The sequence below is a fragment of the Rosa rugosa genome, chromosome 6 (assembly GCF_958449725.1).
Source record: "Rosa rugosa chromosome 6, drRosRugo1.1, whole genome shotgun sequence".
Classification (NCBI taxonomy): Eukaryota; Viridiplantae; Streptophyta; class Magnoliopsida; order Rosales; family Rosaceae; genus Rosa; species Rosa rugosa.
In genome coordinates this window covers 47,978,952-47,992,323 of record NC_084825.1, presented here as the reverse complement: position 1 = coordinate 47,992,323, position 13,372 = coordinate 47,978,952, and the positions used below count along the sequence as shown (strand labels likewise).

Sequence of the window (13,372 nt, the reverse complement as noted above, 5' to 3'; positions counted from 1 at the left end):
GCCCAAAATTGGGGAAGGAGTAAAGTTTTAAGCTTTTTAACCCTAAATCGAGGTTCTAAACATCTGCAGATACACCCATATATCTGTCGATATATCCTAATATTAGAGTGCCGATATATCTGTGATGGTTGATTTCTTATACGGTAAGTTTACAATCGGGTTAAAGTATGGAGTTTTTTTTTTTTATTGCCCAAAAAAGAACGTGACTTTTTTTGAAGACAGTAAAACCCAATATAAAACACAAATCATTTTGAAAATTCCCACCAGCGTCGTCAACACTCACCACGCTAAAAGTCTCGCTCTTTCTTCTATGCTTCTTCGTCTTCTTCGTGCCTACATCAGCCGCGAAACCCTAGCCTCTCTCCTCAAACCCCTCAGACTAGTCCACCGCAAAGTCCGAACCTTTTTCCTCTTCTTCAAAATGTCCCAACCCACCTCTCCACAGTCCTCCGCCCCAACCCCTCCGCCATTCGACCCGACCCGGCCCTCCATACCCATCTCGTACCCGATCAAAACCCTCGAAGAGCTCGAATCCCGATCCTACTTCGACTCCTTCCACTACCCCTTTAACAAATCCTCCGTGGCTCTCCCATCTGGGCCGTCGGGTCTGCCCAATCGGCCCAGATTGCTCGTCTGCCATGACATGGCCGGTGGCTATGGAGATGATAGGTGGATCCAAGGAGGGACGAATCCGAATGCGTATTCGATATGGCACTGGTATTTGATTGATATCTTCATCTACTTTTCGCATAGTCTTGTGGCTCTTCCACCCCCTTGTTGGACTAACACGGCTCATAAGCATGGTGTTAAGGTATGTACTCATTGGCATTTGTTGAAAACAGTTTTCGGTTTCATTTTTTAGTGGAAATGTGTGTGATTTGTGGTGACTTTTGAGGCTTTCGGTTGTGGATAATGTTGTTTAATTTTCGATTTGCTTGACTTGTTTTGCTTTAGAGTGTATGGTATGAAGGATTGAACTGAATTGTTGGTTTTGCATATGGGATCCAAGGTGTTGGGGACTTTCATCACAGAATGGGAAGAAGGGAAACTTATATGCAACAAATTGCTGTCTACAAAAGAGTCTGTGGAGATGTATGCTGAGCGCTTGGTAGAGCTTGCTGTTGCTTTGGGCTTCGATGGATGGCTGGTATATAGTTCATCATAACTGCCTTCTGTTTTTCAAGTCTATATCTTTGCCTAGTTTAATAAGATTCTATAGCTGTTGGAGTTTAAACTTCTTGAGCAGCCAATTGTGATTTGGGCATTACAAAGCATGGTTGAATTCTTTGGAAAGATACATGTTGTGTATAGACAAAAACACTTGCTATATTTCATGCAAACACAACGCTCGGTCACCTGCTCTGTGAAGTTAAATTTGTGCTACTATGCTATGCATAGTTAAAGAAGAAGAGAAGAAACTTAACCAAAAAGTTAAGTTACTTAGTTACATGCCCAAAATAAAAAGGATTTTTTAATACTGCATTAGATTGCAATATTAATGTTTTAAGTTTCAACAGTTTGAGGAAAGAGAGATGACAAGAAAATAGCAAACAGATTATTTTTTCACAACTTTTATGTTATGGAAATCCTATCTATTGCACTCTTGTTCTTTAGTTTTCATAACTTACAAGCACTGCTGCTTGCAGATCAATATGGAAGTTGAATTGGAATTGGGCCAAATTCCTAATTTGAAAGCATTTGTCAGCCACTTAACCCAGAGAATGCATTCCTCAGTCCCTGGATCTTTAGTGATATGGTTAGTGCTAGGAGATGTCATGTCTTTATGACCTCCTTCACCCCCGCCCTGTCGTAGTGTGCTATTTGAAGTTTGTTTTGAGATGTTATTATTAACTATGCAGGTATGATAGTGTTACAACTGACGGTAAACTTAACTGGCAAGATCAACTAAATGAAAAGAATAAACCATTCTTTGATATATCTGACGGAATTTTCGTGAACTATACATGGAAGGTATGATTTGTCACTTCTTCCTTGTGGAAATTGAATTTTGTAGTTTCTGTATTTCTTACACACATAAACATATGTACTTACCTTGCAGCAAAATTATCCGAAGCAATCAGCTGCTGTTGCAGGTGATAGAAAGTTTGATGTATATATGGGTATTGATGTATTTGGAAGGGGCACTTTCGGTGGCGGACAATGGAATGTACGTACTTTGTGACATGTCTGAATGTTTCAAAAGAGAACGAAAAGTAATATAAAAGGGAAAAAAGTGTCCTTTCATGTTGCTCTAAATTTGTTTACTGGCTGAAGTCATGTTTCACAGTGAGCATCTTAAGTTCCGGTATATATGAATGGTGCCTGAGTAGTTAAGTGTAGGACTTAATAATTTAAAGAAGAAGTGAGACACAAGCTTCTATGGTTAGTGCTTTTAGAATTTCATGTAATGGATGTTAAGGTGATTTATCTGGTATTTCTTTGTTTCCCGAAGTTAACTTTGTTTTTGTTTCAAGTAATTGAATGGTGGATTATAATAGTTTGACTTCTAATAACGCTTTGCATCAGGCAAGTGTTGCACTTGATATGCTGAAAAATGATGATGTGTCAGCTGCCATATTTGCTCCTGGATGGATCTATGAGACTAATCAACCACCGAACTTCCAGAATGCTCAGAATCAGTAATTGACTTGTCCCTTATTGCAAAATATCACAAATGTGTTAGTTCCATTGATTCTTATACTTATCTCTTCCTTTTGTTTAGTTACTATTTTCTGATCCACTTCTTTAATTACCATGTTTTCATAAGTTTATAGAGACAATACCCTGACATATGCACACTCACAAACACACACACACACACACTCTCTCTCTCTCTCTCTCTCTCTCTCTCTCTCTCTCTCTGCAACAAGCACTACTCAGAACACGTGTTCATGCACGTGAGTCATCATTTTAGAAGTATTTAATCTTTTTTTTTTTCATCAGCCTATTTTCACTATTCATTTGCTCTAAGCTGAAAAAGAAAGTAATATAAACTATGTTCATGAAACTATTTATAATGGTGCAGTAATGTTCTTTTCTTATCCACCAAGCGTTCCTGAAATCATCACTATGACTTTATACGTTGACTTTGTACCCCTAATCATCAATGCCAACCTTTTACAACACCCAACCCTAGTTCACATAAAAAACTTTGACATGTTCTGAAGTATCAATATTGCATATATTATAGTTCCTCATGATTATCTGAATTGTTTTAAGACATATTCTCATGTGTTTTGCAGTTGGTGGGCCCTTGTGGAAAAATCCTGGGGAATAACACAGAATTATCCTACTGTTCTACCATTCTATTCAAATTTTGATCAGGTTAACTTTTAAAAGTATAACACCTTTCAACTATGCCAGCATGAATTACTTTAAATAGATTTACCAGTTTCCGCCTTAAATTTTCTCTCCAATTACAAGAAAGCCCTGCAAATTTAAACCTCCAAGGATGAGATATGACCTTGATGCATGCACATGAGAAGGTTTGGCTCCTCAAAATAAATGGTTCTGTGCATGGTTTAGTGAATCTTAAAAATTGGGTTGGCTGAATAATTATAGTCACTTGACCACAATTAAATGTTTAGACTGACTACTTGATGGATTGAGATTGTTGTGAAGAACATTAGTCAAGTCCTTTTTTTTCTTTTTTGTTGGAGTAGGATTTCTACTTTTCTAGTATCTTTGTCCAGCAAATGCTACTCATCAGATTCTCTGGTTTTGTTTTATTTTCTTTCTTTAGTGTTGTTTTCACTTTTCAGTGGAATTGAAGAATGTTACAAGCATGAAGTTCATAAGCTAAATATATATTGCATGTAATTTATATGCTAATGTTTGTGTTATTGAACAGGGTCATGGATACCATGTTTCTGTTGAAGGCGAGGAAGTATCAGATGCTTCTTGGTGTAACATTTCTTCCCAAAGTTTTCAGGTATTCTTTTTGTTGTGAAATTTATTACCGTAGTCATGCGCTACTCAGTTGCAATATTTTTTTTTGGTTCCTCTTCTTCAGTTCTTTGTGTAAGATAATATTCAAGTATGAAATTCGAAATTTAGGGGGATTTCAGAGAAAATCTGACCATGACAATAAAATCCTAAAATCCTTCATACATCAAGCTAGCCATAATCATCTGATTTTGATTTTTGGTGAGTCGAGTTTCTGCAGTTCAAAGGGAGTTCTTTTCCCTTACTGTTAACAGAAATATTTGAAGATCTTTGTTCTGTTAGCTATTGTAAAATATTTTAAAACAAAATAAGGGATATATATGAGGTTGAGTGTTGGTGATATATTTTCTTAAATCCACATAACAATCTGATTGTTTAATGCTCTGGGAGCAACTGAGAGATATTGATATACTAGTATTGGTTATATTAATATGCTTTTCTTCTCTGGCACTACATATGCAATTGTACTGTTTTATGCTACCATGTGAAGTCTTTTCAAAACTAGTCAGTAATTGAGTATTGACATTGGGCTTTGTATGTGTGGCAGCCTTTGCTTCTGTTCACTGATAATTCAACTCCAGATGGTATTCAGGTCCATGTTGAGTAAGTTTGCCTTCCTATCAAACTATTCTCCTAATATTTCAATAGATTGTACTATGACAATGGAGTATATACATGTTTCCTTAATTTATCTAAAGGATTCAGAGGCCTGGTTTGTTGTGTCCCTGCTAATGATTTTCATTTTGTCATGCTTGGCAGTTGGCACAATCCTACTTGTGAAATCATTTTGTGAGGAAACCATGACATAGGTTTATTAGCCCTAGAACACTTCTGATTGTCTTAGTTATCAGAGTTAGGCGCCTGAGGACAGGAAAATAAAGAACATTTCTTGATGTATTTCATGAGATAATAACTTTTAGGTCCTAATTCAGTCATCAAATCTCTGTAGTACTTAAATACTACTCTGCATTGTCTTAGTTATCAGAGTTAGGCGCCTGAGGACAGGAAAATAAAGAACATTTCTTGATGTATTTCATGAAATAATAACTTTTAGGTCCTAATTCAGTCATCAAATCTCTGTAGTACTTAAATACTACTCTGCATATGTATATTTGATTATTTATAAGATCCCAGTATTGACATTCTTCCTCATTCAAATATATTTTGGAAATGTTAGCTTCAGGGAAGCATCTTACAGTGGAGGAGGAAACATCACATTTAAAGGAAACCTTGAAGACAATGCTGATTTCACTGCAAGGCTCTTTCAAGGAGATCTTCTTTTGGGGGACTTGCCTCTTCACTTCGTATATTCAGTAAGCTATCTCTTCTGTGCATTAAAGTTGCAAATCACATTGAGAGTCAACCTATTATTTTCTTTTATTACTTTTTTCTGTGTATCCAATCTGATACATAATAGTACAACTTTGAATTTTCCAGCCTGTGACTTGTCATGTATATATAGTTAAACTGGGTATACTTCTACTAATGCAGGTGAAATCGGAGAATAATTCTCGACTAGGCCTTTTTCTTAATTTTGTTTCTACTCTAAACAAAAAAAAGTCGGTACTTCTTGTATCCTGGAATTCGAACCAATTCTCAAGCAAATTTAGTACAGTGATTAGGACACGTCAACTTGAAAGACCAGGAACTGCCCCTGGATGGGTTATAGAGGAGAGTAGCATCAGAATGAAGGGATGCAGACTAACTGAAATACATGCGGTGTGCTACAGGTCAAAGCCTGAGTTTGATGAAAAGATACCGAAATCCAAAACTAGCCAAGATAATTCTTGTGCTCATAATTCTACGGAGTACTATGCAGTGCTTGGTCATATTTCAGTGAAATCTTGTGGACAAAATTCAGATTTTCCACCTTCCGATTCGTGGCTTGTCCAAGGTCAATTCATCCAATGGACTACAGGATCTGAGGATTCCAAGTACCTTAGTCTTAAGATCGCTTGGAAATTGAAAGATGGGAATGATTCTGCATACTCAACCTATAACATTTATGTTGAGAAACTAGCAGAAGGAAAACCAAGAGGACACTCCTATCTTGGAGTGGCTAGAGTGGAAGCTTTTTATGTTTATGACCTGGCAGTTCCTTCTGACACTTCTACCATCAAGTTCATTATTCAAGTGTGTGGTGGTGATGGGAGTAGCCAGAAACTAGATGACTCTCCGGTTTTTCTGTTGGATACTGAAGCTTGATAACAAGTCCCAAGCACAACTGACTGAATGTATGACAGTGAACAATGCTAGCTCAAGATTGTGATTCTGGGAATCCAGACATTATGGGGAAGGTTCCACAAAAGCAGAGGTGAAAGAAAAATTTAGCCATGGATTGGGAATCATATTTTCACAAAAGCAGCTGACTGGGATGATCTCGGGATTGCTTTGAAGACGAAGTTAACAGGCAACAAAAGATGTTGGCAAACAACATTGCAGGTGTTGAATTGGAAGGAGTTTTTTTTCAATCTAGTTCTGAATGACTGGTTGTGGTATCTGTTGATGAGTAGAAACTTCAGCATCAGTTTATTCGCCGTCTCTTTCATTTAATTTTACTCTCTTAATCTAATTTGTACTATCTCGAATCTTTGGTATTGTTAAGTTAATAATTTATAGAGATTGAAGCAAAAGAACAGAAGTTGTATGTTGACCATTGAGAATTTCTCATGAAATAAAACAGTAGTATTATTTATGTGCTCTTATACTGCTTTTAACGTATATGTGTTGCCGGTAAAACCTGATATGATATACTTTTACCTCATGTCTGTTAAAACAAGACAATAAGTTGATGGACTATGAGTCTATTACTAAATTTATTCTTCTTTTAATGCAAGTAAACTCATTTTCACAACGGGGACTTTGCAACTCGGGTTATATAGTTGAAAATGCTGTGATGCCTGTTCTGTTGCTGACATATGAAAAACATCCAGCCAAAAGAAAGCTATCCTAACTAAGTACTTAGCTTAACCCTAGCTCCACCCACTGACATCTCACAACTTAGAGAGTTAAAAATTCATAGGGTTTAGGGCTTAGTGTATGTATTACCAGGAACTTGTATCCTGCTTTTGTCAAAGCAAATTCAGCCACAAACAGTTCATGGTTCTCCACTATCAAATCTCTGCAGCTATGAATATAAAACTTTCTGAAGGAGATTTAAAATATATAAGTTTCCCAAGAGAACTTGGGGTCGACTGGTTAGGAATGTGGAAATGTTTGTGCACTTCAGTTTGTTTTATATAAATAGCAACGGTACCTAGGAACTGAGAATCCATAAACAATGATTCATGACTTTGCTCACCTTAAATATTTTAGTCAAGCAAACAGTTTGTTCAAGTTTGATGTGTAAGTATCAAAAGCAAGACTGCAAGATTGTTTTACTTCAGAGTCTTCATTAGAATCTGGTCAATCCATAGAGAGGGGCTCTTCCAGATGCTCTTAGATGAATAAGCTCATAATACAATGTCCTCACATAAATCACATACAAAATAGAGAGTGGAAAAGAAAAAACCCAAAAAACAATTGAGGCCCTTTTTAATGATTGAGTTTTTCTTTGCTATTATGAGGGGGAAGTCTCTGTCGTTCCACATGATTAATATAAAATGATTTGAATGATCATCTGATTTTTTGATACCCAAGTAAAGATTAAACTAATAAAGTGCCTCAAAAAGTTGCTAATGGAATGAATTAGACAAAAAAGAAAAGAAGAAAGATGAAGATAACTGAACAAGGGATTGGTTCGTATTTGTAATCCAATCGCATGACCGGTGAGTTTAGGAATTATTAACCTCGAGCCCTCAAAAGAGAAATTATAAGGCTCCCCACTATCTATTCTTGTCTCCACGAGTAAGCCAAGATCGAGGTTGATAGAAAATAGAGGGAGATCAGATACCTCTGTCTTGCTAGTAATAGATTTTACTTTTTAGTACCTGCTATTTTGATAACAAATTCCTACTTCAATTTGACTCTGCTAAAAGCTTTTGCTCTAATCCCACTAGATGTATCATGTAGTCGCAGACTCTGTTGGCCAACCTATTCTTCTTGCTGAAATTTGTGCGCAAGTTGTCATTGACAATTTACAAAGATATAGCTTTCAGGTTTTCTGTATTGCAACAGTTCATTATGTCTAATATTCCTGACTATTTGAGCGCATTCGATTTCTAATGATACATTCATTGTAAACTACTGCCATTAGTTGCATGTTGTCTTATCATATTTATACCTAGTCTGATTACCTTTGAAACTTTCTTTATATATTGATTTGTTGTAATCTACTATTAGTTTTGTGTCGAATTACTCATTCCTTACCATTAGTTGTTTTCTTTTCTTGAAATCTAGGTTATTTTAAGTTTATGTATGGGTGTGTATGCATGTGTCTCTGTGTGCGTTCATCTTGGAGCGAAAACTAATCATTCTTGTGAACAACTAGTGAATCCAAGGAAAACAAACAATAACAGAGTACAAACCAGTCACTTTGCATCATATCCTAACCATAGGAAAAAAGGAAAAGGCTGGACCGTCAATCTGTGGTGGTGTACTGGAATGAATCACAGGACATAAGTACAGCAAGAAACAGCCACAAGATAAGGGGCTGCACGGAAAGGATGGTTTGATTTTTTTTTTTTATGACAAAGGATGGTTTGATTGGGATAGATGAAGAAAAGCTTTTTAGTTTGACTTGGGAAATATAATGTTTCTACATTAAACAAAGCTAAAGGAGGAATCTTTACTTGTTGTATTTTGTTTCTTTCCTCAAACTTTTAAAATTATTTCTTTGATTTGACATATAACTTACTGAGAGATGAATCAGTTCAGAAAAATATATTAAAAATTAGAACTCACAAATTATCATTCATTCAGGTAGCTCCTTCTGTTTTCTTCCCATGACTAACCAAGTTGATATAACAATCTGCACTTCTGCAGTTCTGCATCAGCGCATTTTTTTTTGAAGATTTAGATTGTGAAGTACGAAACTTACTCGTTTTCTTAAACAAACATAATGGAATCTTCTGGCATGTGAGGAAACACAAAACTGAGTGATCAGTATAATACTAGAAACTCCTTATATTATGTGTCTTATTTAGAACTTTATGAAGTGATTTGTCCTTCTTGCAACAGAACCTAGGTCCATAAAATTCTCGAGTTTGGCTTATTAGGTACCTTTTACAACTGGCACAATAGAAGAGGCAAAGAGAAACTGTTTGACAGGTAAAACCGTAGGGCCTAATAAAGAAGCAAATGTTCAGCTGCAGATTAGGAAAATAAACCCATAAAACTTGTAGATTAGGTGTGTTTTTAATTTACTCATTACAAGAATGTATGTCCCTGGAGATTGTTTGAAATGGCCACCGACCCTTTTTGCATGTATGAGTTTTATATCCATAGAAGCTGATTGGAGCTTCTTTAATAAGTGCTTACTCAGGAAGCAATTTACTTCACTCTTATCACATGCTAGAGTTGACCTAATTATCATCTTAGATTCTTACCCATGTTTCCAAGTCACTCCTGATCTGTCTGATTATTATAAGAAATTCGTTCGTGGAGAGACAGACAAATGCAGACGCGGTTCAGCCCTACTCGACAAAAAAAAAAATGGAAGATAAGGTTGAGAGGTTTCAAACTAAGGACTTTATGAAATTAGAGCTACTAAACTCCGAAACTTAAACCTTCAGATAATATGTATATCAAACTGACAATATAATCGAAAGTATTCTATAACAAGAAAGAGAGCATGGTTAAGAGACCATGTCATGTCCAAAGATGCCCTCCCTCTTGAGAGAGTCATGGATTATATTGCTAGAACTAGAAGAGGGAAAGTCCAGGTACTGAGGGAGATCGTTGTTGAGGAAATATGTCCTCTCATCGTCTGAGCATGTGTCGATCTGCTGGGAAGGGAGTACCATAGGCTCTTGCTGCATCTGAATGCAGAGGATCTCGGCCTGAGCCACAGCAAGTTGCATTTGCAGCTCAGAGACTTGGTTTTGCAGGCAAGAAATGGCCCCAACACACCCATAAACTGGGTCTCTCACTCTTGCATTGGCTTCATACACTAGACTGCTCACTGCATCTGTTCTCTGGTGAACTGGAAGCTCCTGCACATCATAACCATAAAACAAAAGCAGATTGATTAATTCATTGCACTTTGCACCGCCACACTTGTCGCTGTTTAACCAAAATCTCATTTTGGACCTCGATCCTCAAATCGTTGCAATATCAGCTAGCTTAAGTTACCTGTAACATCTTGCTAACATTGCTAGCACCGAAGACTTTGTGCACGATGGCGAACTTGTGGGGGTCATCGGAGGGAAAGTAAGGGGCAAAAATGCAGTCTTGGGCGCATCGGCGTCTCAGCAACTTGCAAGAGGCGCACGGTGAAGTTCCATTTCCGCCCATTATTTGGCTTTTGAGAAAGGTTTGGAGAGGTCTGGAGAGGAGAGGATGACTAAGGAAGAGCGACTGTGACAGTTGAGAACGTGAGAGTAAAACTGCTTGGAGAAAATGGGAATGGAGAGGTGGGGTATTTATAGTAGTAGTAGTAGTAGTAGTAGATAACGTGTGAGCCTTCAATCCTTCGTGTGCAATAGATCAAACAACACTAAACTCGTTTATAAAATTAATTAAAGTAAGTGAATACCATTTATAAAATATCTCAGATCGATGAGAGAGTACGTGGGTATCATTTTAGTTTCTATTGTAGGACTTTAGTATTAACTGTGCCAGAACGTATTGCACTGTATGGAACCAATCCGTTTTGTAATTTTCAAAATTACTTTTGGTAAACCTCAATGAACGAAGAAATTTATTAAGAAGACAACCACTCGAGGGGGGGGATATAAACCTTACCTAAAAAAAAAAAAACACACGAAAAATGAGGTACAAGAGAAAAAATTTCGTCTCTACAAGCTAGTCATACAAACAATTAACAAAAATGAAAATTAGGAAGACCCAACCAATCACGACTACAAAAAGAAGTAATAAATAGGGTCGGTAGATCCTACCAAACCAAACTTGTGTATTTGACGGCATGATTTGTCAAAGCATACGAAAGTTGTTTACTTTCACGAAAGATATGCGATAAGTGAAACTGCATCTAAGAGATACGGTGCAAGCAATTTCTCCACTCTATGCTAAGCCGCCAAGGTACTAAAGATGGAGAGCACATGAAGTTAAGCACAATCTCAGAATCCACTTCCAACCAAATATATTTCCACTCTCTCACCCAAGTCAATTCAATAACTTGAATAACATTCATCACTTCAGCAGCAACCGAACTTGGCATCTCTAAATTTGAGCAGAAAGCACCAACCACCTGACCTTTATTATCACGAAACACTCCACCATAACCAGCCTTACCGGAGCTACTCTTCCATGCCCCATCAGTATTAAGGTTAAAGTTTAGCATTTCTCTATATTTCATAGAATTTTTTATTGTTTGTATATCCTTATTAAGCATTTAGCTTGGATGACTTTTTAGTTCCAAAATATTTCAATGTTTCACTTCTCATCAAGATTGTCGATTGACTAGATATTGATTTTATTGGTCATCCTTTTTGTCAATTTTAACTTTGCTGCTATTCTTAATCACCCATCTTAAAAAAAATTAAAAAATTAAAAAAAATGTTCTTCACGAGTCGTATTGACATCAGATTTAAACATGTGTACGTCATTCGTAGTAACAGTTATTCTAAATAATCCACAGAACACAGCTCACTAGTAAAAACTGAAAACAGCTATATATTTTGTACCTTTCTCATCTCTGATCTACACTCTACATGCATCTAATTCTAACCTTATCGAAATATCCAAATATTCAAACCCTAAACCCAACATTCAAAACCATGACTAACTCTTTTGCTCTAATTGTACATGTGTTTCATGGAAGAGACCAATATTCTTTCTCAGACAACCTTGAAAGACTAATATTCAAACCTTTAGAATTTGGTAACCAACTCTTGACCAAAAAAAAAAAAAAAAAAATTGGTAACCCACGCTCAGTTGATTTTGCCAGTGCGCGCATGATTGGCATATCATGATTATTTGAACCAAATATGTTCGATGATCTTCATTATGGGACCACAAATTGGGTTATAGTCGAGTAAAAGCTGGAGCAAATGAAGTGAACGAAAATTAGGGAGCAAGAATCTACTTTATTTCTTTCGTTTGCCAGCGAATGGGAAGAGAGAAATCCTTTTCGGTGAGTAAAATGACGTAATACTAAAACTCTAATACCCATATTGATTTACTATTTTGCCCCTAATGTTGTGTTTATTACTATTCTACCCCTCATGCATGTTTTGTCTCTCTCCCACCGCTTCGGTTTTGGGTTTTGATTTGTTCCCGATGAGAGAGAGAGAAGGGAGTCATCGCCAATTGAAATATACTCTCTTCATTTTTGTATGATTAAATTTGGGATTACTTTGCTTGATTATCAGCAAAAAAGAGAGACTCCCGATGAGAGAAAAGAGGGAGAGAAGGGAATCATCGCTACAAAAACCTCAAAACCTTATTATCCGCAGCATCGCGAGGGCGAGTTTCCTAATTAGATTTTTTTTTTTTTTTTTTTTTTTTGAGAATAAAGAACCATTTATTGGATAGAATCATGGTACATCAGGATGAAAACAAAACAATTGGTACAAGCAAAAAACTAGGCGACCAAGTCAGCCTCTACAAGTTCAACTGTTCAAGTAACCAGGTTGGGTAGTTTCCCGTCCAGGTACAAGTTTACATGTTTTTCACTGTATATTTGGAGAGCTCATGTGCCACCCTATTACAATCTCTTGGTGTATATAAACATTCCAAAGAGGAAATGGTCAATAGATTCTTGAAAGGTGAAAAACATGGATTCAAAAATAAAAGGGTCAACTTAAAGAATTGCGGCAAATCTTGTTGGCCGCCGTGTGCATGCGTGCATGTTTTCCAGGTTCTTGATATAATTCCATCTCTTCTTTCTTTCTTTTTTTTGAGAAGAATTCCATCTCTTCTTTCACGCAGATGTGAAAGTTCTGATGGAAAAAACTAACAAATGCTACCCCAATTTATAATTAATACTATGTATTATTAAATGCAAAGCTGCTTTTCTAAGTGACAATTTTTTAGAGACCGTAAGGGACAAATGCATCTAAATTTAATAAATATGACTGAGATTCACTTATTTCTCACACTCTCTTAAGGCTGTCTATTAGATGAGTAAATTTGAGCATGAAATGTAAGAGTCTTAATGTTTGTTAGAGACATAGAGATGAACCCACGAACATTCACGTGAACGCACACAAATGCTTGCTCTAGCTCTCTCTAGCCCTTAAACTTATTTTATAATCCAAATCATTGGTTAGAGCAAATGTTCCAAAAAAATAGAGGTATATCATATTAATTTCACTAATACACATTAAAATTACCTTTCTTTTTTGGACAATTGCGCGCATGTCTT

General features: G+C 36.5%; 2 protein-coding genes across 2 annotated transcripts; one reads left to right on the top strand and one right to left on the bottom strand.

Annotated features, from left to right (window-relative positions):
- The first annotated feature begins 244 nt into the window (after window positions 1-244).
- LOC133717295 (cytosolic endo-beta-N-acetylglucosaminidase 1) lies at window positions 245-6,648 on the top strand. The gene is made up of 11 exons (XM_062143982.1): window positions 245-811; window positions 1,010-1,147; window positions 1,647-1,756; window positions 1,860-1,971; window positions 2,060-2,167; window positions 2,527-2,639; window positions 3,243-3,324; window positions 3,851-3,931; window positions 4,493-4,548; window positions 5,123-5,258; window positions 5,437-6,648. Exons 1-11 carry the CDS (start codon window positions 311-313, stop codon window positions 6,148-6,150), a joined length of 2,151 nt encoding a protein of 716 aa, XP_061999966.1. The 5' UTR covers window positions 245-310; the 3' UTR covers window positions 6,151-6,648.
- A 2,970-nt stretch (window positions 6,649-9,618) lies between these two features.
- Window positions 9,619-10,423, bottom strand: LOC133717299 (LOB domain-containing protein 12-like). The gene is made up of 2 exons (XM_062143984.1): window positions 10,177-10,423; window positions 9,619-10,037 (listed from the first exon to the last, which is right to left on the bottom strand). Exons 1-2 carry the CDS (start codon window positions 10,336-10,338, stop codon window positions 9,681-9,683), a joined length of 519 nt encoding a protein of 172 aa, XP_061999968.1. The 5' UTR covers window positions 10,339-10,423; the 3' UTR covers window positions 9,619-9,680.
- Between the last annotated feature and the right edge of the window lie 2,949 nt (window positions 10,424-13,372).

Excerpts from the sequence above, each read along its gene's own strand:
- LOC133717299 (XM_062143984.1), bottom strand. The coding sequence starts at position 10,338 with ATGGGCGGAAATGGAACTTCACCGTGCGCCTCTTGCAAGTTGCTGAGA. Across the intron at positions 10,038-10,176 it reads ATGTTAGCAAGATGTTACAG|GAGCTTCCAGTTCACCAGAG; the intron begins GTAACTTAAGCT and ends TATGATGTGCAG.
- LOC133717295 (XM_062143982.1), top strand. The coding sequence starts at position 311 with ATGCTTCTTCGTCTTCTTCGTGCCTACATCAGCCGCGAAACCCTAGCC. Across the intron at positions 812-1,009 it reads CTCATAAGCATGGTGTTAAG|GTGTTGGGGACTTTCATCAC; the intron begins GTATGTACTCAT and ends ATGGGATCCAAG. Across the intron at positions 4,549-5,122 it reads GGTATTCAGGTCCATGTTGA|CTTCAGGGAAGCATCTTACA; the intron begins GTAAGTTTGCCT and ends TGGAAATGTTAG.